Source organism: Athene noctua, chromosome 5, assembly GCF_965140245.1.
Source record: "Athene noctua chromosome 5, bAthNoc1.hap1.1, whole genome shotgun sequence".
Lineage (NCBI taxonomy): Eukaryota > Metazoa > Chordata > Aves > Strigiformes > Strigidae > Athene > Athene noctua.
Genome location: NC_134041.1, coordinates 31,883,937 through 31,908,692, shown reverse-complemented (window position 1 = coordinate 31,908,692; position 24,756 = coordinate 31,883,937). Strand labels below are relative to the sequence as shown.

The following is a 24,756-nucleotide window of genomic DNA, read 5'->3' as shown; positions in this document are numbered from 1 at the left end:
ATTCTCTGTCAAATTGCAGGCAGCTTTAGAAAAGGAGGAAACTTCTTACTTATATGTGAACGCTGTTTCCCTTGAGACACCTTAGTGTTGAGCTAGATAAATTCTCCTTTTCACATGCAGATTTGGGCTGTGTTGAATTCAGTAGAGGGGACGCAGCATAAAACCAAGAAGAGCCATGCATTAGCATGCCAGTGTGTATGCTGTTTCAGAAGAAAAAAAGCCCATTCCCACCAAGGATCATGATTTTCCTTCTTTCTCCAGAATTCCGAGCTGAATGATACAGAGGGTATGGCATGTCTCTTACAGAGGAGGAGATGCAGGGAAGGGGAGAGGGAAAAAGGGTGTCTGTGGGAGGGAGGGGGGAGAGATGTGTTGAGCCCTTGATCATAATATGCACAGTGAATTACTGGTATTTAAAGAAGTACAAGAAAGCAGTGAATCTCTTAAATAGTCCAATTATTTTTTTTTTCCTACCAGCTCAAATCTAGGCTGGGAGACCAGGCAGGTCTAAAGTTAAGTGTTTAAGTAATTGTCTGTAAGCACTTGTACTCTGTATTTTGTGTGGAGATTACTGACTGGGTTTCCCCCCTGCTCCCCCCCCCCGCCCCCCCCTGCTTTCTTGCAGGTTTGGTAATAAGGAAGAGTATATGGCCTTCATGAATGACTTTTTGGAACACGAGTGGGGAGGAATGAAGCGTTTTCTCCTGGAGATCTCTAACCCAGATACCATCTCAAACATGCCTGGATTTGAGGGCTACATCGACCTGGGCAGAGAGCTCTCAGTTTTGCATTCCCTCTTATGGGAGGTTGTGTCCCAACTTGATAAGGTAAAGCAGGATGGAGGCCCGGGAGGGTGAATCTGGTGATTGTATCATAGCAACATTAAACACCAGGAAACATCAAGGGAGCAGCTGAAGCCTGCTTTGTGAAGAACTTTTTTCAACAGCTTTTGAGAAGAATGTTTGATAGTGGTATTTCACAACTGTTCTTTCCGTGATTTCAGATTAAGACCTGAAGCAGGGCATGTGAAGTGGTTGGGCTTCAGCAGTAGTGCAAACACTTTGCAGACCCTTGAGTAAGGCTGGGTGTTCTGTGGTGGAGAGGGCAGCGCTTAAAAATAGACCTGTAATTCCCTGAGCGGCCTGTCCTTTCTCATACGTAAGCTGGAAAAAAGGGAGGATGTTTGGATAGAAAATGAAAATGTCGCAGTGCCATTTCTGATGCTAATGGAGGGGCTTTGCTGCACACCAGGCCTTACGCTGCCCAGATCTGACTGAGTAATGTGTTGGCCAGGCAGAACTGTTCTCATTAAAGGCCTGATCCAAAGCCTGCTGAGATGTTCTGTACTCTTTGGATTATTTTTTGGTATACAGGAGGATGCCATGTTAAAACCTGGGTCCACTCGGTTTTATCCTGTAACAAAAGCAAGATGCTTTCTGCCGTGTATTGTGCTGGGGTCATATATATTTTCCAGGTTCTGTTCTGCTGATCCCAATAGACATCGCCAAGAATAAGCATTGTTTCTGTTTACCTACAGAGGGAGAAAAGGCAGCAGTTTGCTCTTCCTTAGCTATGTGGCTTAGCAGGATCCAAAATCATTAAAACCTTGATAGCAAAGGTAGTTGATAAGACCCAGAAAAGCTGAGCTGTGAGTCACTACTTTTTTTTTGCAAGTGCTTGGAACTGTTCCATATTTCAGCTTTTAGAGGTGCATTATTTTGTCCATATTCCATTTATTTTATTCTTTCTTTTGCAACTGTAGAGGTGAGGTGAATTGCAATGCCCTCTTAATATTTTTACTGCATTAAGGTCTGCCAAAATAGTTATTTGCTGGGTATCTATTTTCTCACAGTACATTATTTAAAACAGAAAACAAAAAATCTGAGCTTGTTGCATCAGAGTAAATTTAAATGTCCTTGACTCAAAAAGGCAATATATATTAATCTTAGTTAATCTTAGTTTGATAACAATTTATGATCTTGTTTTTCCATTTCCCTCATACGTGCACAGAGTGTACATTCAAAATGTCACGGGCAGCAAAGTCAGCTGTAAAGACAGTTCAGCAGCCTCAGGAACACAGGCAAAGTGCGCACTTAAAAGACAGAATCCTCCATTTCTATAAATTGGGGTAAACCCACCAGTGCAGGGAACACTGCTGTGTCCTTCCAAGCTGCTCAGGCATCAGGTCAACCCAAACCCAGCTCTAGTCTTTAGAACTGCAAATGGATCTTTGGATGTGGTGTTAGTTACTGTGAGCTGCTCTCTGAATGTAATGGTGGTAAATGTCTTGGGCAGTGAGGAAAGGGAGACCTGGATCAAGTGTCAAAGCAGATCTGCTTTGCCCTTTCTGTAGGTTAGATGCATGGATCTATCCTAACAGGCCCTTGGGAGCTGGTATAGTGGTTTGCTAAAAAGAGAATTAAGGGGTAAAGTTACATGCAGTACTGCTTTACTGTAGGTAATGACTGGGAAATGATGAGAGAAGTCACCTCAGAGATTTTAATAGACACAGAAAAAGCGCTGTATGAAAGCTTCTGTAAAGAGACCTTTCTTTGGAGCCAAACTGCTTGAATACCTGCTTACAGGAAAAATAAGGATATCTTTGAAAAGAGCATTGTCTTTGTACCAGAGTTTTACTTTCGTATAAACCTCCAGCACTTCCACTCCTTCCAGCAGTCCCAAGAGCCGGAAGATGCCCTGTAGATGGTATAACCAGAAGTGACCCAAAGTGGGGAGAAAGATAAAGAGCCTGGACAAGCAGCCTTCCTTGTTGGAAGGTCAGCAGCTCTTATCCTAGGCCTGGCCAACACTGAGCTAACACATAGTTGAACAAGAAGCTACACATTTAATCACAGGCTGATGTGATAATGTTGGGATGAGGATCATTGATATTTCATGCAGTTATTTTTTACTTTTAGGTAGGGAAGAATGCCTTAATTTTTGATAACAGGGTGCTACAGAAGATGGCATCAGTGTAGGATGCCAAAAGCGAAAGGCTTATGAAATGAAACCCTTCCCTTCCCCCATCTCCCTCAACCCTTGCGATTCTCTCATGACCCCCCTGAATGCCGCATCCCCTTGTCTGTTGGCATGCATTTCCTTTACCACATGACACCCTTTGCCTGGAAAGTTCCCCTCACTATAGCTGAATCTGTAGTCTGTGAATGCCTTTTAATGAGTAGATACTGTAGTTTTCACTTTGACCTCACCCACCCTGGACTTAGTTTGCTTTGCATGATAGTTTTGCATTGGAATGGCAATAGTTTTGTTTTATTGAGCATGATTTTTATTTTTGGGGGTCAATCCTAATTTCTTTTCTATTTCCTTTTCTTTCCTCAATGTCTGCTGCACCCCGTTTCGTCTCCTCCATCCATCTCGTCGCCGTGGTTACGCTGCTCCGTAACACTGCATTACGGTCCTGGCACACCCGCACACAACCACCCACCCTCCTTCCTTCCACCTCCGCCCCTCCGCCTCTGTGCATCGTTATCAAAAAACTGGCGGATGTCGCGGTGCTTGTTGTCCAATTAGGGTGAAAATTCCTTCCTACAGGCGACTGTGGCAAAACTGGGACCCCTTCCTCGTATTCTTGCTGATATCACCAAATCAATGACCAACCCTACGCCGATACAGCAGCAGCTGAGGCGTTTCACTGAGCACAGCTCTAGTCCAAACGTCAGTGGCAGTCTCTCCTCAGGGCTTCAGAAGATATTTGAGGACCCCACTGATGGGTATGTAACAGCCAGAGCTCAAGGGAAGATGTGGGATAAGGGGGTTGTTAAGCCTGGTGAGAGTGTTTCGTCACTTGAACTGGCTGCCCAGAGCAGCTGTCGGAGCGGGGAGCTTGTCATGGGCAATACACCGTCCCAGTTAAGAGGGTGCACGAGGTGGCACTGGAGACCTGAAACTTTTCACTTACCCAGGACACAAATACATTTCTGGGAGTCAGTGACTTCAGCTGCTAAAAACCAGTTTTGTAATTCACTGCCTATGTGAGCGTCCGGATGCATAGTCAGCCAGAATGTTTCCTTCTGGCAATCAGGCCACTTATTTACTGCTAATGAAGAAGCTGGGCTGTAGGTGGAACTTGTTACCGGTGGAAGAGCAAAAATAGTCCTTCCTCTGTTTAGTGCAGCATTTCTCACCCTGTAATAGCTGTTAATCTGAAGCAAAAAGCTGTGACACAACAGAGCTGCCAAAGAGCTTGGATACTGTGGTCTCAGAGTAGTTTCAGTAGTGTCAGGTACGAAGGCCAGTTTCTTCCTGTGAAAATGTCTGCCCTCTGAGCTTACATTCAGATCTACAGGAGCCTTCACACAACTGCCGCGGAATGTTCAGACCCCCACAGTACATAATGCTGGCAAAGGGTTAAATTGGATCTGAACTGTTCTGAAGTCTTGCTGGAGACGGAAGGGTCTAAGCGGGGAGGATTTGGTGGGAATGGTTTGCATTTCACCTGTGAAAAAAAAAATGATGAAGCACTTGAATCAAACATAATTCTCAAAGATAAGTGGTAATTAAGGAAGAGTGTGTTCTAACTTGAACACAGAGAGCTCATAAAAGGAAATCTGCTTCCTTGAAGCTTTCAGTTGGGGGGGAGGTTAAATGAGGTAGAAAGACTTCTCTGGGACAGATCTCTCAGGGTCTTAACTACTTAAAATTTAACCAAATTCCTTTCCACTCCACAGTGACTTGCATAAGCTGAAGTCTCCAACCCAGGAAAATGTAGATGGATACTTCAGGGGCAAGACCTTACTGTTGGTTCAGCAGGCATCCACCCAGAGCATGACTTACTCAGATAAGGATGAAAGGGAAAGCATCCTGCCCAATGGACGTAGCATCTCTCTCATGGACCTCCAAGATCCTCACACGGCTCACAGTGACCATGCTTCTGTTATGCACGACGTGCCTTTGCGCCTGGCCGGCAGCCAGCTCTCCATCACACAGGTGGCGAACATCAAACAGCTGTGGGAAACGCAGAGCACGCCCCAGAGCGCTCCCCAGGTGAGAAGGCCTCTGCACCCAGCTTTGAACCAACAGGGCAGCCTCCAGCCTCTGTCCTTCCAGAACCCAGTTTACCATCTCAACAACCCAACCCCGCCGATGCCAAAGGCCTCCGTGGACTCCAGCCTGGAGAACCTGAGCACCGCCAGCTCCCGGAGCCGAAGCAACAGTGAAGACTTCAAACTTAGCGGACCCAGCAACAGCAGCATGGAGGACTTCACCAAGCGCAGCACGCAGAGCGAGGACTTCTCCCGGCGCCACACGGTCCCGGACAAGCACATCCCTATCGCACTGCCCCGCCAGAACAGCAGCAGCCAAGCGCAGATCCGCAAAGTGGACCAAGGCGGGCTGGGCGCCAGGGCCAAGGCACCGCAGTCCTTGCCGCACAGCGCTTCCCTGCGGAGCACCGGCAGCATGTCGGGAGTGTCGGGGGCCATGGTGACTGAACCCATTCAGAATGGCAGCCGCTCCCGGCAGCAGTCGTCCTCCTCTCGAGAGAGCCCTGTCCCAAAGGTGAGGGCAATTCAGAGGCAACAAACGCAGCAGGTAAGGAAAGCCTTTTTCCAGGTGCTTTCTGCTTTGATATTTAGCTGATTGCTGCATCGACCTTCCAAGCTTTCTGACCTTTTAGTTGAATCAAGAGTACTGACACTTAAGCAAGTGGCCAGTAGTAGCAAGTGTGAGGAGTAGTTGTGCTTGTTACCCTGACAAGCTTGGCAAGCCTAGCTCACCTATTATTTTGGGATGCTTTTGTACTAGATTTTAAAAAAAGAAAGTTTTCCATTTACTAAGGTAGCAGCAAGCCTGATGAAAAAAACAAAACTTGAAAATGGCCCTGAATAAAAAAAAATAGAAACAGCTTTGTTCCAAATTGTAGTTAAGATTGCCACGTGATACTGCATTTGCCCCGTGGTGCTCATTTAAAAGCATAGCTACCTAAAACCAGAGATAAACAAAGATAAAATATAGAGTAAACTGCTGCCAAAATAATAAACAAGTACAGTTGTCTCAAGCACGGAGAAATCTGTATTTCACCATGATGCAACAATCTATTGCTGGCCCCCAAATAAATACGCCTTTTTCATTAATTATCCCAAACTATGAATAATGCAGACACTTACTGGAAAGGAGTGCTTATATGTACCAACTTCTAATGCACTTTATCAGTTGTTCATAGGCAACTGTAAATCAGGATTTTCCTGTCAAAAAGCCAACATTCTTTTACCTTAAAAAAAAAAAAATAAAATCCTGTAGTATTTGCTGTGTATGAGAATCTTTTACTAAATTAGTTTAATGTTAAAGAGAAAATGAGTATTTAAATGCTTGGCACTACAGCAAAGATAAAAAGTGTCTTGATCTGCAGGTCAGAGGGAAGGTGGTTGTTTTGAGACATGTCATATTAGTGCATACAGACATCAGCAGGGCAGGATGAGGCTTTTGAAGGCAACACCTGCGCTGTTCCTTGGGGTTGTTTTCTTCTGTGGTCACTGTGAAGGTAAACACGGTCATGTTTGATTTACTTTACCTAGTATAGAAGGAAATTTTTTAACCTCCTGCTTTCTGCATGACCTTCTAGACCTGCTGCTCTGCACACAGGCATGAGCAAGGACTTTCACTCCAGAAAGTTGCAGCCCCTGAGGCTGAGACTGCACGGTGCTGCTGGTGAAGCTATACCCACAGGGAGCCGGGGGTTAGGATCTTCCTTGCCCTGTCAGGAGCACGGTGATGCAGGGGGAGGAAGGCTTTGGGCTTGTAAGATAAAGCTGGCGGAAGAACTTAGTTGCCAGCATAAGCTCCTGCTCTGCCAAACGTTTTACTGATATCCTTGTTGGTGTAGCTTTCTTGGCAAACTCCTTGGTGTTACAGTCAAAAGGAGGGAAATCTGGATGATGCCTGGGAACCCAGGAGCAATCAGAGCTTCAAAACTGCTTTGATACCTCAGGTTTATTAAAGTACAAGGAGATCAGAAACACTGAATCACAAAGCAAAGCTTAATACGCCAAGTTAGTAATAGCCAAAAAAGTAATTGCGTATTGTTTGAAGTGCATATGTTTGTGTCTTCCTTTGGAGCATGTGTCTTACATTTGGGCATAGAGGCATTGATAACTAAAGTATATTGACTACAACTAAGCCTAGTGTGGAGGTGCAGGAAATATTTAGGCCAGTAATATGGATAAATTTGAAGGATAAACTCCCTTTGCAGTTCTCGGGGTCCAGTATGAACCGGTGTTGTGTGATCTACTGAGTTTTATTGGACGGTTCTGTGCAGTGTCCTAGCCAAAATCTCCGGGGACCTGGTGCCTTTCCTCAGGGCTTGGTACGGGAAGTGCCTACACAGATACACAAAGAAGGTTTTACTTTGGATGTGCTAGGATAAGGAGAAAGTACAGGTGGGGTGTCTCCACTCTTTGTGCAAACACCTTACACGGGTGGCTTCTGCCCTCTGTGTATTTATAAGAAATGTTCAGTTATCTGTTTGCAGACTCCTGGCTCTTCTCATCTTAAATTGCTTACTGCCCCCAAGTAAATCAGTTACCTTTGCTTGTTTAGCATCAAAGTCTCAGACTTCCGTCTTCTCCAGTTACTTTTTACCTTCAGCTTCACAGATTCCTGCGACTATGACTGGCTTCAGGGCAGTCTCCTTCCCCTCTCTTGCAGGTGATGTGTATGTACTTATTTTTCCACTCTACTTTCCATGCTAATTGTTTCCACTGGATTCATTAGAATCCTTGCTCCTACTTTATTCAGAGAACTCAGTTTCCTTCCCCACACCCTTGAGAAATGTCTTGAAGTGTGCCAAATCGAGTGGCCAAATTTTTTTTGAGGCAAATTCCATTGCGTCCTTTTAATTGCAAATTGTGTTGTGGAATTCTGTTCTTATTTGAAAAAGAGAAAAGTTGGGCATATTCTTTCTGGGCATGTTCTTTCTAGGCATGCTTTGTGGGAGTTATAATTATTAGACTCTGTTCTCTACAAGCCCCGTTTGTTTCTGAATATAGAGCTAGGCCCTTTGTTTGCTGGGAGAGGTCACTTTTTGCCTTCCATTTCCATTTAGTAGGTAGGTGGGAACAGAAATGTCAATGTGTTCCTCTGGAGGAGAGGCAAAGAGGGGAATTAATACATGTTCCTAGCAGGCTTTTTCTTTTTTCCCCTTTATTAGAGTATAACTCATAACCCATTAGCATGTGAAGTGCTTGCCATCCACTTGGTCTTTGTAGGCTTTGTGCATTTGGCTGAAAATATTCTGTCCTACAGCTTGCAAGGTTGTTTGGCAAGGTTTGCTGCTGATCAGCAGTCTGTTACAAGGCCTGGTGATGTAATTTAGTCATCCTTCTGCTACCTTGGTCCTGCATTACTCCAGTGAACGTGACATTGTTCACCCATAGCTGTTCCTAATTCCTCCAGCAATTCCTAAAGCCAAAGGATTTACCTCAGAGAAGAGCCTGTTGCTGGCAGAGCCACGTGCAGTTCATAGTCTCCCTTGCTATGGCTGCCTGACAGCAAATACCATCAAAAAAGTGTAACTAAGGAGCTTTGCCAGGCTTTCACTGCACTTGAGGGGCTACTAGCCTTTCTGCTGTGAAGATGACCTTCTAGCAAAAAGGCCTCTGCCTAAATCCAGGGATTTTTGCCTATTTCCTACTCTTTTCCTTTGCTTCTGGTGCTGGAGTCTTCGTTGCTGCTCAGGACAGCTGAGCTGTTGCAGGCAAATCCTCTGGCCAGAGCTGTTTTAGGACATGCAGCACTCACCAGCCCTGTCCCTGTGAACAAGAGAAAAGGAAATGGAGGTTGACGTGATCCATCACCTGGCCCATGTAAAGAAGCTGTTAGTCCCCCATAAAGAGCTCCTTACTGAAACTGAGAATTCAAAATCCCCCTGCCAGGGAGCACATTTCTCTTTGGTACAATACTCATGCACTGAGCTGAAGAGCAGCTTGAGCACAAAAAGAAGCTACAGTTGGCAGAGGGAAGGAAGTTGATCTTTTGCATTTCTCAAAAAGTTAAGACAGTGTTGCTCTTTCAGGGGTAATTATGCTAATTCCTGTGCTTATAAACTTGTCTTTGTCCATGCAAATTGCTTGGAATTTGTAGCAAGCCATATTTCCCCCAGCCAGGCGGAGAGTTTCCCGTTTCTTTTCGTGGCTTCCTTTTCAGATTCCCTTGAAGAGGGTAGGCTCTGTGATGGTGTTTTACAGTTCTCCTAGTAAGCACTGCTGGCCCTGACTTCCTTTCACAGCCTTGTCTTGGGTGTACATGCTACAGGAGACCATCTCTAAACCTGATAGGCGCTACACTGATAGTGTTATGCCTCTCTGCCAATTTTTAAGTACTGCTGTGCTGTTTCATGTCCAAGGCGTGCAGCCCAGTCCTCCATTGCAAAGCCTGTCTGCAGCCTGGCTGAGAGTGCTGCTCCCAAGTTAAGCTCTCAGTATTCCAAAGAAACCAATCTGTTTTACCTGAACAGGCTGCAAGCAAAGCTTTGTCACTCTGTTTCCTTTGTGAAGGAAATCACAGGTTGAGAAATCCTTACTGAAAATCTGGCAAAGGGGAAAGGTGGATGTGAACAGGATTTGGAAACAAGAACTTTTCCAGAAAGAAGCTCACTTAAAAAGGAAGACAATTTCTCAAGTACCTTGGTTTTAGAGGGACTCAAGTTTAAGTGCTGTACTCCAAAGTCAATGGAGGATGAAGTGTCTCTGCAGGAAAGGTTTTGGGGATCCTTTGAGACTGACAGTTTCATGGTTGTTTTCCTCCTCCAAATAAACTGGATTTTAGAGCTGATTTGTATGTAGTTTCTCTGAAAAATGCTTACAGGTATCTCTGCTTCAGGTTCAGTCGCCTGTGGACTCTGCTACAATGTCACCAGTGGAAAGGACAGCTGCATGGGTCCTCAATAATGGACAGTACGAAGAAGTAGAGGAGGATGCAGAGCAGAATCCGGATGAAGTCAAGCATGCTGAGAAGGTAGATATTATTCTGTTTGCAGCTGACTTGAGGGCTGCCAGTGGGTTCTGTACACTCCACAGCCCAGTTCAGAGCAGCTCTAAGGCACTGCTGCGACAGTCATGCTTTCAAACACAGGTTGTATTGGCACAACTTCCTGCTGTACATGCTGTCACACCTCTCTGTATTACAGTATCCCATACTATAGATTAACCCACGTGCAGGCTGTAGCATGTCAAATGAGTGCAAGCTGACGTAGCTGAGAGTTTGCACATTACAGGATGGTATTTGGCACTTCGGTGCATTGTGAGTCACACTAAGTGTATTAGATCCTGCTCAAGTCATCATTTTTTATGACAACGCTATAGCTACAGCATGGTGCCATTTTTCTATGTTTGCAAAACATTTTAGTGATCATTAAACTCCATTTAAAAAAAAACCAACTCACAATTGTTAATCAAACTGGGTATATCTTAGGATAATGCTAAGTGATTGTACAAGGCTCTGTAAATGCAATTCAGTCTTCAGCAGCAGTTGCATTCAGATTTTGTCTTGGGCTTCACCTGAAGCAAATGCCCATCAGCTAGGTAGTACAATGTTTCTGGGCCACACAGAAAAAAACATTTTTTTTAAAGCATATTTTCAGGAGTAGATACCATTTTTCCAAATACAGTTACATCTCTATGCTGCTATGGTGATGAAGTTTAGTAAGAGGTCTGGTAATTTGAGAAGGCAGGAAGTGGGGAGGAGAACATTTGGTGGACAAGAAGCAGAAACACAGGATTATTAGGAAGGCTGAATGAACCCAAACCAAAGTGGAATATGTTGAGATTCATTGCACTATTGCAGAAGTGATGGTCCACAGAGACAGTAAGTAAAAGAACAAAACCTCAGCCAAGTAAACTTACAGGCTCTCTTCTGTAGTGAATGATTTGCTCTGTCTTCACACATGTTTTTGTGCCTTGATTGGGTGCTGAAGAATGAGTTATCTGGGTCCCACACTGGTCTGTTTTGTGAGTTTGGTCACCCCAAGACAGTTTTACAGTTGAGCACTATTAGCAGCTCCTGTCTGGGAACTGCTTGATTCTAGGATAACTGGGGATGTTACTAGTCAGGGCTGAGAAGCCATGTCACAGCCCTCTGCTTAAATTGTGCTACAGAATGACATCCTACAATGTGGGAATAGCTCAGTGGGAGCCTACGTGCTCGTTGTCTGTGGTTGCCCACAGTTGTTTGTTTTTTTCATGAAAAAAAAATGATAGAAGTAATGGAAATGACAAACAATGTCCTCTCAGAATGGCAGCAGAAGATTGTAATGATCTGATCTCTTCCTTTTTCCTCTGCATCTGATTCCTTCCTTCTTTCCTTCCACCTGCAGTATGAACAAGAGATAGCAAAGCTGAAGGAGCGCCTGAAGGTGTCAAGTCGCCGGCTGGAGGAGTATGAGCGGCGACTCCTGGTGCAAGAGCAGCAAATGCAGAAGCTGCTGATGGAGTACAAGTCTAGGCTGGAAGACAGCGAGGAGAGACTGCGCAGGCAACAGGAGGAGAAGGACAGCCAGATGAAAAGTATCATCAGCAGGTGAGACTTTGGAAAGTTTGGGACTGTGTAGGACAAGCAGCTCCCCTGTCTCATGTGTGACATGAAGGGAGGTAGTTGCATGGGCTTCTTGACTTACACCATCTGAGTTGTTTGGAATCTGTACTCAAGGCAGTAGTTTTTCAGAGCAGTTGCATTTTTGACAATGTCCATTTTGAGAATAACAAGGGTAAGCAGTTGGGAGTGTCAGATGGATAGATAAGCTTTTCCGAGTGTAGCAGAATTCTTCTCTTGCAGAGCCAGGATAATCAGAGAAGTCAAACCAACAGGCCAGAGTATCTGAAACACTCTGGAGTAGTATTAAACTGTCCTAATTCGTATGTCTTTTTCCTCATCAGACTCATGGCAGTTGAAGAGGAGCTGAAGAAGGATCATGCAGAGATGCAAGCTGTCATTGATGCAAAGCAGAAAATTATTGATGCACAGGTAAGGATCTCAGGATCTCCAAGAACCAAGTGTTCTGTGCATAGAACTCATTATTCTCTCCTATCCTCCTCCCCCAGCACTGTTATCTAGCTCCCAAGCCAATATTAGCCCATGGTGTTGCACATGTGACTTACTGCTTTCTAGGAGAGAGTTGTGTTGTTTAATTAATACTGTACAGCCTGACAGCAAATCACAGGACTGATTGCTTCTCCAAAACCTTTTCTGTTTTGTGAAATCCCAAGGGGGTAAAGGAATAGTGGTAGGCACTGTTCCAAGTGTGGGCCTGGGAATTCTGGAAAAGCTGTGCCTCGTAGCAGCATAGTTTACTTGCCATGTGCATGCATCTCAGCTGTGCAAGCTAAAAGCATGGCTTGGAACGTTCGAGTCAAGAAAAGAGAATGCTTGCAGCGGAGCATTGCCCTGTATAATGTCATACGTGGCATTTCACCCCATCTGACTGTCCACGTCAGTCCTGGAGAAATGCCCACTCTGCCACAAACCTGCTGTGCTTGCCTCAGTCCGCACAAGTTCCTGTGGCAAGTGGGACCCCGTGGGCAATGCATGTGGGTGTATTGTGGGGGATCATCGCAGCTTTTCTCCTGTGTCCATGCTGATCCCAGAGAACAAAGCTTGTACGACAGAACCTGAGACTGGGTTGATAATCTGCCTGCCACGTTATGTTTGTGATCTTTGCATTTGGAGGGTATCTTTCCTGCTGCTGGGCTTTTCACTAGTTCCAACTGTAAATCTTCCTTAATAGACAATATTAAGAAGATGACCTGTTTCAGGAGTAACCCAAGTTACTTCAGGAAATTGTTTCCCAACATAAAGAGTGGTGGAAGGGGGAAGCCTCAGCTGAACATTGTTAAAGATGGTGCTGGTGTATTAGAATATAGGCAAAAGGAGCACAAAAGGCATACCCAGGGCGTTTTTTTCCTCTTGAATGGCCAGCAGTAATAGAAAAGTTTGAGCTCCTGTGGAACTGTAGGGAAAATATAAAGTAGAAAAACGCTGTGTTTTTAAAAACCTGGTAACACTAGGAGCATATTTATGTCAGATTTCTTTTTGATAATTGGAGAAATTCTGTTTTTCCTGCTGCCTCTGCCCATTTTCCCACAGTTCTTCAGAAAGGCTGTTCGTGAAAGCTGGATTTTTGGATCCGTGCCATCTAATCTGAATAAAGCACTTGCATACAATAACACAACACTTCTGTTACCTAGCCTTGCAGAATAACAAGAAAATCCTCCTGGAATTATAGTTCCGTATAGAGTTGCTAGTTACTGTGCAAGATACTTTACATGGAGACACCAGTGTAGTCACCCTTTCTAGATGCAGCTCAATATTAAATCCTTTCTGTGTGCACTTGCACTCAGAATGCAGAGTGGGAGAGTGCAGTGCTGGAGAATGAACAGGATATAGTCAGTCACTGTGTTTTTTTTATTTTCTTGCTGGTGCAGTACAGCAACCTCCAGTCTGATCGAGGACTATGACAAGTGGAAGCTGGAGCAGAATTTGAATGTGCTGGGCCATTTTTTGGTGATGGACATAGTCAGGGCATCTTGCTGTTACTGATGGGATGGCACCTCATCCAAACAGCAGCCTGGTTTTTGAAGGAGGTGATGCTTTTTCATCTGCCCCAAGAAGGTGAAAGAGGCACTGAGACAACTCATAAAAAGTTATTTTTGGAGGGGAGGATTTGAGAGATCCTGACTGAATAAGAAAATTGCCCTTCTCTTTGCTACCTGTCCATGCCAGTAGGCTCTTAGCCTTGGTGTGAGGTTATGGGCTAGCAGGGTGGAGAGTGGACCAGCCTAATCCCTCAGTGTCAGCAGCTGGCAGAGGGCACTGCTGCTGACTTGGGAAAGCTTCAGACCTCAGGGCTGGGAAGGTCCTTGATCACACTTGATCAGAGGATGCATCATTTATCACCTGCAGTGGACATTGTTGAAAAAACAGTAGCAAAACAGTAGCATTACTGATTCCTTTTTTTAATCTGATGCTTTTTTATTTGGAAGTGCTGTTATCTACTTGGGCAGGCAAGGTCATCAGCAGAGCTTAACTGCTTTGGTGTCAGCCAGCTCATGGGGGAAGCTTAGTTGTCATTGCCCTTTCATGGGTACTGGAGCAGAAGAGGAAACTGATGAAAGATTCAGGATAGACACACCAGAGGAGCCCAAGTGTTTGCTGGGTTCTGTAGCAGTCCCTCTAAGTTTGGGCTTCAAAGGTTTTTCTTAGCCTGTGATTTGTTTGGTAGAGGAATATAGCAGTGGCTAGAAAAGAAAAGGTGTTTTTCCTGTGAGATTTATGGAGTGGGGTCAGACCCTGGCTCATCACACCTGTCTGAAGAGTTAAATGGCTGCGAGGAGACAGCAGTAACCCAGGCTGCTTGTGTTTAGCTGCATCAGCACAAGATGCTTTTCAAGATTTGCCCTTCTGTCTGGTGGGCAGGTGCAGTAGCAGTACAGCACCGATGCCCAGGGACACCCTTGCTCTCGGTACCCGTGGTGTGCACCGTGGCTCTGGGCAGTGCCGCGGGTCTGCACCTCCCAGCTGGCTCTGGGCCTCCCTGGCCGAGCAGGGGCTGGCTCTGGCTGAACTCTGTCCTCGGAACAGTGGAGCTGCAGAGAGTACTAGCCCAGTTGCTATTGCAAGTGACATCTCCGCTGTGTTAAATTACAGGTCATAAATGGGGATGAGATAATTCAAACAGGCAAGTAAACCCAATCAGTTCTCTAGCTGAGCAGTACCCAGTCCTGGCCCAGCACACTGATCTCCTACCCATTCCAGCTCCTCCCACTCCCTGCGCCCAATTCATGTGTGTTAGAGACATCTTTGTTAGATGGTGTTTTCCTTCCGATGAGAAGATACCTCTACTCTCCAAGCTCATGCTTCTAAGATTGATTTTTTTTTTCCTTTTTTTTTTTTTTTTTTTTTCAAGAGTAGATTTCCAGCTGTTTGGCAAACTAGCATAGTGAGCCACTCATCAGTGCCAGAAAATAACCAGCCTTTCAATTTTAACTCTTTGGAAAGCTATGTTCTTTGGAAAGGAATTTTAAATTATATATTCCAGGTGAAATTTAGTCCAAGGAGGAGGAGCTTTAACTTGCTGAAGAAAACATTTCTGCTAAGGCAGTTGTGTTTTGCAGGATTTATTTCAGCATGGGAGGAAAGGCTAAGGCCTTTTTAACTCCTCCATTGTCCGTTCTCTATCCTTACACTGACTGGATCAGAGCAAGTGCCAGGGCAGGCCATAGCCTGCCTTGCTCTTTGTTGATTCCTCATGCCTCCTCCTCCATTTGCTCTGCTATACAGAGCTTGGTCTCTTCAGGGCTGTTGATACAAGCAGTACTTAAATTCTGCTTTGTTTTTGCACCCTAACACTTGCCCCTGTGGGGAAACCTGCTGAGAAAAGCAAACATGACTTGATTACTGATGTACCACACAGCTGATGTGCTGGGATCAGAATCTCAAGGGGCTGTTGCAGCACTTAGGTCTCCTGAGCAGTGTGTCTGAACTATCCCTTAATGTTTGTGCCTCCTGTGCATCATTATTCTTTACATTTTGTTTCTCAGTGGGCTGGACTGGGAAGAGTTCCTGCATGCAGCTTTTCTCGTTCAAGTAAATTAGACGTTTTTCCTTCTCAAAGAAAAAAAAGCCAATCAGCTGGTAGCATGGAGAGCATATTTACCATTTGCTGTCTCTGTTGCTGCTTTGTGTGGCCACATTTTTTTTTTTCTTTTTGAGAGAAGACGAAAATTTTAATTTCTAATTGTGTAGGGTTGGCTTGACCCTACAGTGCTTTATCCCACTGAAGATAATCTAGCTGTTAGTAAGCGGTGTTTTGTTGATGGGTATTTTATTTTTTTATAAATTTAGTACACATCCTTTAGCTTTATGCTAAAAGTAGAGGCTGGCACTTTCTGTGCCAGAAGAATTAATACAGGGATGTGGGAACCCTGGATTCGGCGGAGCCCGGGAGCCCCTCTGAGCTGGAATGGGTCTAGGAGCAGTGTGTTCAGTGTTTGTTCTTTCTGTTCTGTCGATGGCATCTCCCCCTCCACCCACACTGCCCTCTTCCCCCTCCCCTCAAATAACCCCTTAGTTTTAGCTTTTGGCTGCTTCTTCTCCATGTTGCTGTTGCACCCTCACTCCTGCTGGTGGCTGCAGGCTGCCATTATCTGCTTTTCTGTTTTTATTTGTTTCAAGCATACCATGAGTTTATTCTAAGCACACTCCATCCAAAATACACAGACAGTGGCCATAAGATACCACTTGCACTTTTCTCTGCCAGATGAAGCCTCCACCACTTTTATTTTCTGCTGCCTGTTTCTGTTTTTCTAACCTATTTTAAAAGAAATAATTGGCTATTGTTGTTATTAACACCAACACCCTTTCCCCACCCCCACCCCCCCATGGCAAAATACTGCATTTCCATCTGCCTCAGTTGGCGGCTGTCTGGATGAAGCCACCATGACTGGATCCGTTCACACATGTAACTTTGACTCACTGTCACCTTCCATCACACTAAAAGGCCAGGAGGGCCAGGCCAGCCTATGAAACGCCCATGGCACATGGGGGCCACGTTACCACAAGAAAACAGAAAGAGGCAGACATCCCATCTTACCAGAGAATGTTAGCCAAGCTGCCTCTGCCTAGAAACCACCTGAAGACACTGTCACAGCCCTACGTCCTGGAAGCTCTCCATAAAGCAGGCTTGTGGGGCAAAGGCATGTTGTTGTGAAGGGGGCTCTGACTTTGTGGGTGTTTGTTGCAGGAGAAACGGATCGTGTCCCTGGATTCAGCCAACACGCGGCTGATGAGTGCCCTGACCCAGGTGAAGGAGCGCTACAGCATGCAAGTCCGCAATGGCATCTCCCCCACCAATCCCACCAAGCTTTCCATCACGGAGAATGGTGAATTCAAAAACAGCAGCTGCTAACGGGGCAGATGCTGCCAGCCGTCTCCCCAGGAGAAGGGCAAGAGGGAGCAGACTCAAGAAACCTTCAAAATAGCCCCCCCTTTCCCTTACAGGTTTACATAATGCTGCTAATAAAATGGAAAAGACAAAGAAGGACTTTGAAAGGTGGGCTGTAATTCCCTACTCAAGGCCAGGAGAACTGGGCTCCCGAGAACAAGTCCTTCCATATCACTGTGTAAATAGAGGGAGCTCTTGGGTCATGTACAGAAAATGCCGATGTAATATACCAAAAGGAAGTGAATACTGTAGATTTTTTTAATTATTGCTATTTTTATTATTATTATTTTTTTTCTCTTGTTGAAAGCACTGCAGTCCTTGGAGGAAGAAGAGGGGAGTGTGAGTGCATGTGTGTTGTGGGTGAGAGAGATGAGCAGTGGGTTACATTAGACAGCAGCTGTGTATATCAGGCTGACTGATACATGAGTGGAGTGAAATAGTAGTGAAATGAATTCTATAAGAAAACTCATCTGCTGGTTTTTTTCCCCTCTTCTCTAGCTCTTGTTTAACTGAATGCAAACTTAATAGCAAACGTTTTAGCAAGAAAATTGTCTCTTGCTGGACCCCATACCTACTTTTGGTTGGACTCCAGCAAAAAATTGTCAGTCTTTTTGAACAAGGTAAAAACTTGGAGCAGCAAGCTTGTTTCCTTGCATTTGCACAGAGTCAGGCTTCCCGTCAAACAGACAGAAGGAATCTGCAGTTTTTCAAGGTAGGATTCTTTCTTTTTTACCCCAGTTCTAATGCAGTTTTATATTTTCCGTTTTGAGAATTTACAGACCTGTAAATACTTTTTTTAGAATTTCTATCTAGTGCCCACTTGATGCACCCTGCAGCGGCAGCCTTGCTGCTCCATCAGCAACAGTCGGGTTAATGCTCTGAGGAAGGGGCTGACCAAAGAGTGCCCGTGCCCAGCAAAGCAGATTTTGGTATGCAAAATTTCCTTTTTCCTAGAGGATTTCTGTATTTTAACTGTCGCTCAGTTTTCACTATTTCAGCTACTAGCTTAGCCAGTCTTGTTCCAATGAAAGATGCTTTCTGCAGGTTTGTGTGAAAAGCTCTTCCGTTTCCACTGAAATTTTCCTATCTCTGGATACTTTAAAGGTTGGGGTTTTTTTGAAGTTCTGTACACACCAGTTTTTTCTTAAGGAGTTTTGACTAAGCTTTCACATCCAGTTACTTTCAGTTGCATTTCATAAGAAGCACACTTACAGGCTGTATGTGAACTCATACATAGTTACAAAGTGACCTTCTCGTGGACCATCATGACATTCACAAACCGTAAAAGATTAACAATAAATGATACAGTATTGTCAATTCTTATGATTTCATCACATGCCACAATATTTAGTCTGAGAGGGTGTTTTTAAAGCCCCAGATTCTAGAGTCAAGTAATAGCGTGGGAATCTCCACTGTCACTTTTTGGTGTACACTTCTAGCCCCCAACCTCTCAAAATAAATAAAGTTATTGCAATAACAATTCAAATTTTGAATTACAGACATATACTAATAACAGTGAGTGTGATTAGCCATTCAAACATGTTATGGAAATTAGAAATTGGAAAAGTTGACTTCAACCGGGTGCCTTGTTGCAGGATGTTTTTAACAAACAGTTCAGGCTGCAGCTAAGAAGTTAGTGAGGTGGCTGAAATCATCCAGCCTGTGTGATACAGAGAAGGTCAGAGCTGATGATCTGATTATCCTTTCTGAATCTCTAAAATTGTACTACATTGGAAATGTAGGAGTTTCTCAGCCAATTCCTTGACCTTCTGAAAGTGACCCCTGCTGCCTTCAATGTGAAGGACTGGCAATACTGAGGACCCAGATTCAGTGTCTGTTGTCAAGTTTGTTTGTTCTTTGGAAATGAATTAATCTCAGCTCTGTGGGCAAATGCCACTTGTGACAGAGCGCAGTGTGTTAACTGTTCTGCCTGATTACTGTGTTACCATACTTCAGTTAAATGTCATCACACGAGTATGTTACTAACTATGCATAAATACGGAGACCACATCCCCTGCGCTGTGGGATGTATAAGAAAAATGTGTATGAATCTCTCCTAGCAAAGCCTTGGTGGTTAATTTACACCTACAAAAGACTTGTCTGCAGTGAGTTGTGATTTTTATTTAATGCCTGGCCCTTTCAGGTCAAAGTTCTCTGGCTGCTCAGATGTGACTTGGTACAACAGGCAAGGATCATCCCTTTCTTGTCCGTGGAGTATCCAAGCAAAGTCAGCACTGTCTGACACACCTGAGGTTGTGCTCTGTGTTTGTTCTGTAGTGGTTTCTTTTCGATACTTTCCAAACCATCTTCCAGCTCTGGGTCGTCGCTGACCTCTGATATTTTCTTCCTCAAACTGTGCCTTTAAGTTCCTTCTTCGTGCATCACAGCCGTAGGCAGTCTATCGCATTTGTATTAATCTGTTTTGTGAGTTGCTCTGTTTTACAAGAAACCTTTGCAAACCCCTTTTTGTTGAGTATTTTTGTGTGATCTGCAGCTCCCCTTTGCTATGTACTGTAATTACATGGCTGCGTCATGGGAAATCTGTTCCCCAAGGCAGCCTTTTCACCTGGACACGTGCATTGCTCACTTAGGACACAGTGCAAATAGTATGGGTGTTCTGTGACTGAGGCGTGCGAGCGAGTGGTCGTAGGGATGAATACATTGACTAGCACAAGGCAGAAGCAGATATGTCATTCTGGTGGTGGTAAGACTAGCATTAATTCAGGAAATGTGCTTCACTGGAGCTTTCTGGGAGACAAGCAAAGATCACTGGCCGAGCTGTGTGGTTTGATGCTCAAGACTCCGAGGCATCCACTGTGGTTTCTGCAGAGAAATGCAATATGGGCAACATTTCAACCCTGATTTTTAGAGGGGAAACAACACCTGCCCCAAGATTGATATGTTTTGGTGAGGTCTTCACTAACATATCATTCTAATAATGTACCTTCTCCCATGTATTTTTTAACCTTGTAGAATGCTTGTAAGAAAAAGTTGCTATTTTAAAAGAGTCTGACCCATCAGTATTGTCCTCACAGCTTGTGGCTAGGCCGGTTGTTTCTCTTCTATTTCAGTTTCTACCCTGAAGTGCAAAGTGTTCTCCTCTGGCTTGTGCTATAGAGGAGAAGTTGCCTGTTGACCCAAATGGGAGTGAAGGTTGCAGGCTGACAATGCTGCAAGACTAAAATTGATTAGCTGCAGAACAATGTGTTACGCTCCTGAGTTCTGCTGGCAGCTGTCTCTCCTAGTTTGTTACCAAGCAGCTTTCTAGAGAAATTTGAAGCCACCTCAAGCTGACAATATGTGAAAATGTCAGCTTCTATTTTGTCCAGCCCAATAAAATTCAAGTGGCAGTAAACCACGTGGCAGCCAAAAGGTTTGTCTGTTTCGGAGAAGAGCTTTAACTGGCCCTGATCACATTTGGTTTAAGACTAGTAGCCAGTGGGTTTCTGCAGCAGTGAGAGAAGTAGTAAATAGTGCACAGATGAGCTCTACAGACATTAGGTTTTGGTTCATACTTTCAGCAAATGCATCAGACTGTGTCTAATGCTGTTGCAAGAAACTGCTGCTCTCATTTGGGAACAGCTGAAGTAGCGCAGGAAAAATGTAATAGCCTGTAGGAGTAGTACTTGTGTATTCCTAAGACTGAAACAGAAAAGTTGCCCCATCCTGGCATCTCAGTCCTTGCCGGCCACGTTACTCAGTGCCGTTCTAGGACGATTCAGCCCAAACCACAAAGCCACCCGGGCTTCCCAGTTCCCAGAAGCAGCTGGCAGCCAGCGTGGCGGGGCAGGGAAGCCGAGAGGCCTTCGGGCGCACTGGGGCCTTCTGCAATACTGTGTGTGGGCACAGAGGTGACCACAATGACATGGGAGAGGCACTCATGGAGAAGAGAGGGAGCATGGCCTCAGAGTGCCATCCTTTGCAACTCTAGGAATTCAGACCTTTTTCTTTTGTAAGTGAAATAGATTTCTCATCCAGGAGTTAGCAACTGTTACTTCCCTGGTGAATTAAAAATGGGCAGCTATGCGCAAAAGCACAGATTCATATAGCTACACATTTCTGCAGCATTCCTCTCCAGTGGCATAACTGAGGGAGGGGATCCAGAGGAGAGTGGAAAGGGATGTGTATATTTTCTAGCTAGAAGTGTATCCAGTAATAAATTCTGTATCCTTCTAATAAGTCATCCAAGAAACGGGGTTTATTTTATGTTCTTGCAATTGCTTTGGGTTGGCTTAAGCTTTTTGTTTTTTACATGATGTATTAATTTCATGTTTTAATGCTTGCTTAAACCCACAAGCTTTTAACTTCATCTGAAAACTCACTGATTGAAGCCCATCAATTTTACAGCAGTGCCCGTGGAATGTGACAGCAGTACTTACCTGCTAAGGTCACTGTGTATGTATGAATTCTGTTTGTGTTCTGCAAAAATGTCTAAAATGTCTGTGTCATTCCTGAAGAATAATTCTTGTCCGGGTTGAACCATTAAATGTATTTCCATCAGTGATTAACATGGTGAGCCACAGGTATCCCACTGAGTCTGACAGAGCAAAAAGGGTTACGAGGGTGTCATTACAGATCATGCCTGCCAGGAATCCTACCTGTAAAAATAGATTTTCTGTCTCAAGGGCCTTAATAAGAGTGTTACTACACAGAACTGTTTTACAATGATAGCTCTAAATAATTTATTTTTTATTTCAACAAAGTACACCTTAAAAAGTAATAAACTTGTTTTTCAAGCCGTATTTTTATGCTGGTAGCACTGGACTGTTTGGTCTCTGAGATCCATTTCTGCATTTCATTGCCTGGGTTTGTTCTAAAGAAGATTTATTTTTGTTCTGTGAATAATTTTTGAAGGTTCTTGTAATATGTACAGATATAGATACATTTGAGGTCTTTTATTGATATTCCTACAAAGAATACAAATAAACTTTAACTTTAAACAGTTCGGACTCAGTTAAACCTATGCTGATTTAAAATTCTGCTCTTTCTGCTCTCGGGTTGTACTTGTCTTCTGTGTAACTTCAGAGGGTGGAGGGAAACGGGTGGAGGGAAACTGGCGGTGTGACCTGAACGTTTGGGACATGAAGCAGAGGGGGTGGGTGACTGAGCAGAGCAGCAGAATGAATTCCCTTTTCATGTTTCTGTGGCCGGGTGCTTCGCTGGGGTGCCCAGCATTGCTCCCAGGGCTGCGTCCCCCAGCTCTGCCTCCCCGTGACTTCTCGCACTTTCCCAAGTGTCCCCTTGCTGGGAGAGATCTGGTGGTGTAGAGTGAGAGAGCGACGAGGTGTGGAGACATGGGGAATTGCTCTCTGCTTCTTTTAGCCAGAAATTCCTATGCCTAACAACAACCTCTTCAGTGGTGAAAAGAGAGCCTACCTTGTATTAATTAATGTGTTTATTCCTCTGGTGCGATCAGCCCAGTTTTCTTGTTCAGTTAATTCCTAGTTTACAGGTTCTCATGCACCAGCCCAAAGCTGCAGTGTTTGAGGCATGGACATACAGAGGAATATGTATTTACAGGTTCACATAAAATGCTGGATTCTAAGCAATTTATATTTATTCTTCATCTGTGGATGAAATCTTGTATATGAGTTGGAAACCCTTTTGTATTGAACTTACTGAGTGCAAAATCTGTACTCAAGGGGATGTTTTGCTAATAGGCTTTTCATTTTCATTTCACATGATTATTTTTTTCCATAGCTTTGAAGCCTGCAAAATACACCAGCAAACTTGGGGTTGTTACTGTGTGCCTCCACCCTGGCCCTGCACTTTGTTCTTGTTCAAGTCCCCTGCGTGTTCTGCCTTGTTCTTGCTTAGGCTATAAGTTTTTCATGCCAAGAGTTGTCTTCCTGCATGTTTGCACAGAACCCAGAACAGCGGGTGCCTGGCGCTCCTGGGCGTGAGGGCGGCACAAACAGTGTCTCTGAAGGAGGCAGATCTCTAAATCCCCACACACGGGTCCTGCCTGTCCTCAGTGCCCACCCGTCAGGTCCACCCGCTCCCCTGCGGCGGTGTCCGGGGCAGGGCAGAGGCAGGTGAGGAGTGGGACAGGACAGGGCGCAGAGCCAGCAGGCAGAGTGATCTCAGTGTGATGTCTGGGCAGTGGTTTTAGGAAGGGGAGGCTGGAGGGGCGAGGGACAGGCAGGAGAAGGCCACCGGAGGGGGTGCTGGCTGAGGCAGAGGGAGGAAAGCAATGTAGAGCCAGGAGCCTCGCACAAGGGCCAGTCAGGATGGCACTGGGATAATGCAGTTAAAACTAGGGGGAGTCTGGGCTTTTCCCTGACTGTCCCAAAGCAGCTGATCCTCAAGCGTTCAACCCTGCTGAGGATGTTAAATTCCACTTCACCGTGGACGTGCTTTTCACTTCCACTGTGCAAAACTCCCACATGTCAATGTGCAAATGCTTCTCCCATTTCTAGCCATTCTGGACAAAACACACAGGGCTCTGGGGCCTGGCCTCATTGCTCTCACAGTTCACCCACTCCAGCTGGGAAATTCCTTTGGAGAAGCTTCCCTCCAAGAGTTCTTCTGCCTAAAGGATGCCAGTGTAAAACCTTCCACGATTTCCTGTGTGCACAAATGCATGCCGCTGCTTTAAGTAAGCAGCAGCTGCTGCTTAAATCCATTAGCAGGTGGAATACCAATTTGCTTACACTGAGATATGAGTCTCATGAGAAGAGAGTCCTGTCTCTTACCAGAACCCATCTTGCATTGCTGCCCTTCACCCTCCTCCTGGTCCCACAGACTAAATGGCCTCACAGCTTCAGAAGATGTATTCAATTCCTGTTTTTTGCTATAAGGGGTAGATCAAATAACTTGGTTGTAGGCATGAAACCTGGTTACCTGCTGGTTCTTCCCGCAGTGAGTATGACTACCTTGTCCTTACTCAGCTTCGTGGGAATGTGTGATCCTGCTGATGCGACTGGAAACATGAGTTCCATGAACCTTGGGGAGGTGTGGCTGGACCTGTGTGGAAGAAAAGGATCTGGGGGTTCTAATTGACAAGTAGCTGAATGTGAGCCAGCAGCGTGCCCAGGTGGCCAAGAAAGCCAACGGCATCCTGGCTTGTATCAGCACTAGTGTGGCCAGCAGAAGCAGGGAGGTGATAGTCCCCCTGTCCTCTGCACTGGTGAGGCCACACCTGGAGTGTTGTGTCCAGTTTTGGGCACCTCAATACGAGAGAGATCTCGAGGGGCTGGAGCAGGTGCAGAGGAGGGCAACGAAGCTGGGGAAGGGCCTGGGGAACAGATCCTATGAGGAGCGATTGAAGGAGCTGGGGCTGTTTAGTTTGAGGAGGAGAAGGCTGAGGGGAGACCTCATCACTCTCTACAGCTCCCGGAAAGGACATTGTAGGGAGGTTGGTGCTGGTCTCTTCTCACGGGTGATGCGTGACAGAACAAGAGGGAATGGCTTTAAACTGCAACAGGGGAGGTTCAGAGTGGACAGGAGGAAAAAATTTCACAGAAATGGTGGTCAGAGAGTGGAATAGGCTGCCCAGGAGGGGGTGGAGTCACCGGCCCTGGTTGTGTTTAAGGGTGGTTTAGATGAGATGTTGAGGGATATGGTGTAGGGGAGAACTTGTAGAGTAGGGCTGGTGGTTGGACTCGATGATCCCAAGGGTCTTCTCCAAGCTGAATGATTCTGTGACCTGAACCCACTTTTTGGCACCCCTGCTTAGCCCAGCTCGGTAGCAGAACAGACTTGGCTGAGATGATAGAGCAAATTATTACTAATATTGCAGACTGCAGGGCAGCTGCCAGGAGCGAGGCACCCGGGATAGATGTTCCTCACACCCTCCAGGTTCTTCC

The 24,756-nt window shown here is 45.2% G+C and overlaps 1 protein-coding gene across 10 annotated transcripts in view; it reads left to right on the top strand.

Annotated features, from left to right (window-relative positions):
* RASAL2 (RAS protein activator like 2) overlaps positions 1-21,893 on the top strand; it is a 186,741-nt gene extending 164,848 nt beyond the window's left edge. For 7 of the 10 annotated variants that reach the window (XM_074906970.1, XM_074906974.1, XM_074906969.1 and 4 more), the window contains 8 exons: positions 626-827; positions 3,532-3,731; positions 4,689-5,550; positions 9,835-9,969; positions 11,327-11,529; positions 11,886-11,973; positions 14,653-14,683; positions 16,748-21,893. In XM_074906970.1, coding sequence (XP_074763071.1) covers positions 626-827; positions 3,532-3,731; positions 4,689-5,550; positions 9,835-9,969; positions 11,327-11,529; positions 11,886-11,973; positions 14,653-14,683; positions 16,748-16,890 — 1,864 coding nt within the window. In that variant the 3' untranslated portion in view covers positions 16,891-21,893. The remainder of the gene's footprint in view (positions 1-625; positions 828-3,531; positions 3,732-4,688; positions 5,551-9,834; positions 9,970-11,326; positions 11,530-11,885; positions 11,974-14,652; positions 14,684-16,747) is intronic. The other 3 variants (XM_074906972.1, XM_074906973.1, XM_074906971.1) reach the window with 3 other exon arrangements.
* Positions 21,894-24,756: the final 2,863 nt, after the last annotated feature.